Source organism: Dermacentor albipictus, chromosome 4 (genome assembly GCF_038994185.2).
Source record: "Dermacentor albipictus isolate Rhodes 1998 colony chromosome 4, USDA_Dalb.pri_finalv2, whole genome shotgun sequence".
Lineage (NCBI taxonomy): Eukaryota > Metazoa > Arthropoda > Arachnida > Ixodida > Ixodidae > Dermacentor > Dermacentor albipictus.
In genome coordinates this window covers 141,839,268-141,844,366 of record NC_091824.1, presented here as the reverse complement: position 1 = coordinate 141,844,366, position 5,099 = coordinate 141,839,268, and the positions used below count along the sequence as shown (strand labels likewise).

General features: G+C 54.8%; 1 protein-coding gene across 1 annotated transcript; it reads right to left on the bottom strand.

The window, feature by feature from the left end:
* LOC139059558 (uncharacterized) lies at positions 1–351 on the bottom strand. Its single transcript, XM_070537989.1, has one exon. The coding sequence runs from the start codon at positions 349–351 to the stop codon at positions 1–3; it is 351 nt and encodes a 116-aa protein (XP_070394090.1).
* Between the last annotated feature and the right edge of the window lie 4,748 nt (positions 352–5,099).

The window sequence follows — 5,099 nt, the reverse complement described above, 5'->3', positions numbered from 1 at the left end:
TCACCACTGAACCCTGTGGCATGCCTGCAGTGACTGGACGAGGGTGCTTTTCGATTGACCCACATGTACCCTGAGGGTGTGATTGTGCAGGAACGACGAGAGGAACTCCCGCAGGTTGCCACAGATACCGAGGAGGTCGAGGCCCTGCTGGACAACTGCGCGAGGGAGGCTGTCAAAGGCACCCTTTAGGTCGATCAGCAAGAGTATCACAAGGTCCCCACCGGCCTTGGCGTCCTCCAGGGTGGACACCATGTCAGCGATGGAGTCCGCAGTGCACCGCCGGAAGCCAGTCTGTTGGTCTGCCAGGAAGCCGCGAGCACGGGCCACCCAGTCCAGTCGTGCCAGAGCCATGGCCTCCATCACCTTGCAGGCAGCGGAGGTGAGGGAGACCGGTCGATAGGATGACAGTTTCCCAGCCGGGTTCTGGCCTTGAGGATGGGTGCCACAATGGCTGTGCCTCTGGCACCTGTCCTGACTGCCAGATCTCATTAAAGCGCTCGAGCAGGCGCTGTTGCTCGCTAGCGGCCAGGTTGCGGGGCATCTGAGGCGTTACACCGTCTGCTCCTGGTGCGCTGCGGCGTTTCCCTCGCCTCAGAGCCGCCTGGAGCTCGTGCAATGTTCGGAGCTCCTGCTTCAGCAGCTGACGCTACAGCGTCTCACGCGCTCTTCCTCGCCCTATTCCGATCACGACAACGGATGCTTCCTGCGACCTTCCACGGCGACGGCAAGATGACTACTGATGCAGCAGGGACGCTCGCAGCGTCTCTGAGCCGTCGTGCTCGAGCTAAGCCTCAGCGGGATCAGGATCGGGCGTGCAGGGACTGCCGATCTTGTCCAACACTGCGAACATCCATTGACCACGATCATGGATGTGGAAGCTACCAACGGCGACGATCCAGCAACAGAAGGGTATCCAGAAGACCTGGCGGATGGATCATGACTCACCGTTCGCGGCCGGCGGGGAAGACGCGCCGACGCTAAGTCTGATCCAGCAGCCCGCCGCCAAGAGACGCCGCATTCGAACCAAACTGTACCAAGACGACACCAGAGGCCCCCACCTCTGCTCATTGCCGATTTGAAAGTCATCCTGGCCCGAGAAACGGTCTCACGTTCGGTGTGTGGCCTCGCCACACTCTTACTCGCGCCGTGGGCATCGAGGCGCGCCTCAAGGAACAAAAGGTCGACGAACCTCACCTACGTGTTCAATGTGCTCAGAACATCGCCTTCATCAGCACGCCAAGCGAAAGAATAGCGAGGAGCCTTAACAAGATGACATCGCTTGCACTTGGCCCGCATCGCTACCCCATCTCAACATACATCGCCTCCCCCGATAATTCCTGCAAAGGGGTCATCACGGGTCCCGGCCCAGGGACTACACCAACCGAAATTTTAGACCACCTGTTGGCACCTGGGGTGGAAATCCTCCATGCTCGCATGATGGGGCGAACAACCACGGCCATCATTACATTTGCTAGCCTCAAGGTACCGCGCTACGTTAGGTATTATGGGGCCGAGTACCGATGCTACACACGAACACCGAGGACCCAGGTGTGCAGCATATGCCTTACAATGGGCCACCGTGTGGACGTCTGCCCCACGCCAAGCATCAAGCGCTGCACCACATGTGGGACTGAAACCCCATCCACCACCAAACCTTACCGTGCCTCCGGTGCCTGACGTGCAAAAGGCATCACCCGACAACCAATCCCAGCTGTCCTGTCCGGGCACGAAAGACACCCAACAAGCAACGAGTGCGCCAGGAACTGAGAAACAAAAACGGCAACAGCATCGTCCTTTGGCCCAATCTAGAGAGCGACGAAGCCGATCGCGATCCCGTTAGCGATCTCGGAGCCGAGGCCCTGGCGACTGTTCTAAGAACCGCAAGCGGGTACCCCCATCATCTTCATCATCATCCTCATCACCACCGTCGTCATTACCACCAGTGGCACCACTACCAGCCAAGAAGCCGCCACCACTACCCCAACAGCTGCCATTAGCAGAGCCCGAAGGCCCAGCCGGACTTAAAGGGGTAAGTTGGGCGGAGGGCCCACCACCTTCACTGCGCAAATCTCCCTCAGACTCATCCGAACCTCAGTCCCTACCATAAACCCAATCCCAATCTCAGGCGCCTCGCGCCAACATCCCTCCCAAGTCCACAACTGCATTGTGCCGCGACCTCCAGCATGAGCATCGACGAGAATTGCACCGAGCTATACAGGAGATGCGAGAAAGCATTCTCACGGAGGTCAAGGAAATGATCCGAGCCGCCTTAGTAGACTTCCAAACCACCTTGCTGGAACCAATGCGTCATGAAATTACCAACGAACTCAAACAGAGCGTGAGAGAGCTCACGTCACAACTCCTTCCCCCTAAATCATCATCCTCCTCATCCTCACTAGTCGCACGCGCTACACCAACCTCAGCGCCGTCACTAGCGACAAGCGAGCGCGCTCACCCGTACGTTCGCCCAGCCCAGCTACAGAATGACGGCTCCTGTAATACAAATGCAGAATAGAACGGCTAGAACGGCGGGACTGACGATGTGGCAATGGAATTGCAGGGGGTGCCATCTAAATGGGGCTCGCTGCAACACTACGTTGCCGCAGCGTCAGAACCGCCGGACATCACACTTCTCCAAGAGCCGGGCTACACGCTTGTACCTATCAGTGGCTACGAGGTCATTAGGGACTCGGACGAGGCGAAAGTGTGCGCGCTTGTGTCCAGGAAACTCACCTATACCAATACTACTCTCACGTCAGACATCCCTCATCAAATCATTGAGGTTGTCCCCGCGGACACGAGACAAAATAGCCTATACATCTTAAATGTACACAGTGCACCTCAGGCTCGGTGGGACAATTTGCAATATCTACTGTTGGAACTCATCAAGTTGGGCCCAGTTTCCGTAGCGTGCGGTGACTTCAATGCCGCACACGTGGCCTGGGGGTATCGCCGTAACACACCAAAGGGCACCCGGCTTTGGGACCTCACACATAATCACCGATTCACCCTCATAACAGATCATACCCAGCCTAGTCGCCAGGGAAATAGTGTTTAGAGAGACACTTGCCCGGATCTCACTTTCACGAGGGGGGTCCAGGGCGAGTGGCTGAACACTGACGAGACGCTGGGTAGCGATCACCACATTCACATCATCCGCATCAATCACACAAGTTAAAAACGCCCTGAAAAGAAAATTTGCATTACAAATTGGACCAAACTCCGGGAAATCCATAAGGATCGAGCCACAGGAGATGAAAGCCCCAAAAATTATGCCAGTTGGCTCAGTGATTTACGCAATGATCTAAACAAAACGACTAGCCGCATAACCACGACGACAGACACCCCCGAGGTTGACCCGCATCTCCTACAACTGTGGGACGCGCGCCGAGGTCTCACGAAGCGATGGATGCGGCAAAAGTTCAATCGAAAATTGCGCTACAGAATATCCCAAATTACAAGAGCAGCCCAGGAATACGCAGTCCAGCTAACCAGTGCTAACTGGCAAACGTTTTGTGATTAGCTAAGTGGTACGCTGGACACCGCGAGAACCTGAGCAATCCTTCGGTCGCTAATACATCCGACAAACACAAAATCCCATAAAAATCGGCAGCTTCAAATATTCCTCCACCAGTACGGAGGAGACGGAGACCAGCTCCTGAAGGACCTTGAACAAAGGTATCTCTCCCGTGGCTCTAAGTCAAGCTATCCGGACTATCCGTATAGATAAGAAAGTGACCCGCTAGGCACTGACATAACTGTCCAAGGAATCAAAGCCGCACTCGCAGACATTCATAGGAACACCGCACCCGGAGAGGACGGGATACATTATACTCTACTGCGACATCTCCCAGATGAGGACCTGGAAATGCTATGTGCTATGTGCAATCAGCACTGGCACGCCGGCACTCTCCCTCTGGAATGGCGACGTGCCGAGATCACTTTCATGCTCAAGCCCGGAAAACCCCTGTCGATACAAAATTTACGGCCAATTTCCTTCACATCGTGCATTGGAAAGCTGCTTGAGTATGTAATCCTAAAACAGCTTCAACCTTTTTTGGAGATGCAAAATTTCTTCTCCCACACACAGTTTGGATTTCGCCCCCTTTTGTCCGCTCACGATGTTCTTCAGATAAAAGAGGATCTCGTTGACCCTCCCCCCCTCCCCCCCATCAGGGCTCAGACGAGATCCCTTTTGGCACTTGACGTCAAGGGAGCTTTCGATAACGTTTCCCATGGTCTCATCCTTGAGAGCCTGGCCCACTCCTACTGTGGCTCCCGTATGTACAATTACGTGCGAGCCTTTCTCAAGGACCGTGTAGCCACAGTGGGAATGGGCCCATATCGGCCATCAGACATTAAAGTTACTGGAGCGGAGACACCTCAGGGGTCGGTGCTCTCGCCGACGCTATTCAACATAGCTATGGCGAGTCTATCCCAGTTACTGGAGAAGTATGATGACGATTTGACTCTCTGGACGTGAACCGGCTCGGATGGAGACATTCAGGACCGCCTACAGACGGCGGTGGATATAGCGCAGGCGTACCTCGCGACTGGAGACCTCGAATGTGCGCCACATAAATCAGAACTATTACTAATCCGACCCCGAAGCAGCTATGAAACGCCAGTTCCAGTGATTGAAGTGAAAATACAAGGCATACCAATTCCCACTGCACAAAGGGTCCGAATCCTTGGTTATAACCTACAATCCAATGCCAAAGGTCACATCACGGTAGATCTCCTTGGTCGACAGTGCGAGCAAATCATCGGTATGATGATGCGTGTTAGTAACCGCCGCTCAGGACTCAAGGAAGCGGATATGCTGCGGTTGGTCAAGGCATGCAGTATCAGCCGGCTAACTTATCACCTCCCATACCACAACCTGACGCCCTCCCAGATCAACTGCATAAACATATTAGAAGAGCCGTTAAACAAGCCCTCGCAATTCCTGTATATGCTTCCGCGGAACGACTACTTGCTCTAGGGGTACACAATATCATCGAGGAACACATCGAAGCACACAGAATGGCGCAACTCGAGCGATTGAGACTGACCCCCATGCACAGGCAGGCATTTGCTCTCACGGCTGGGCTACCCAC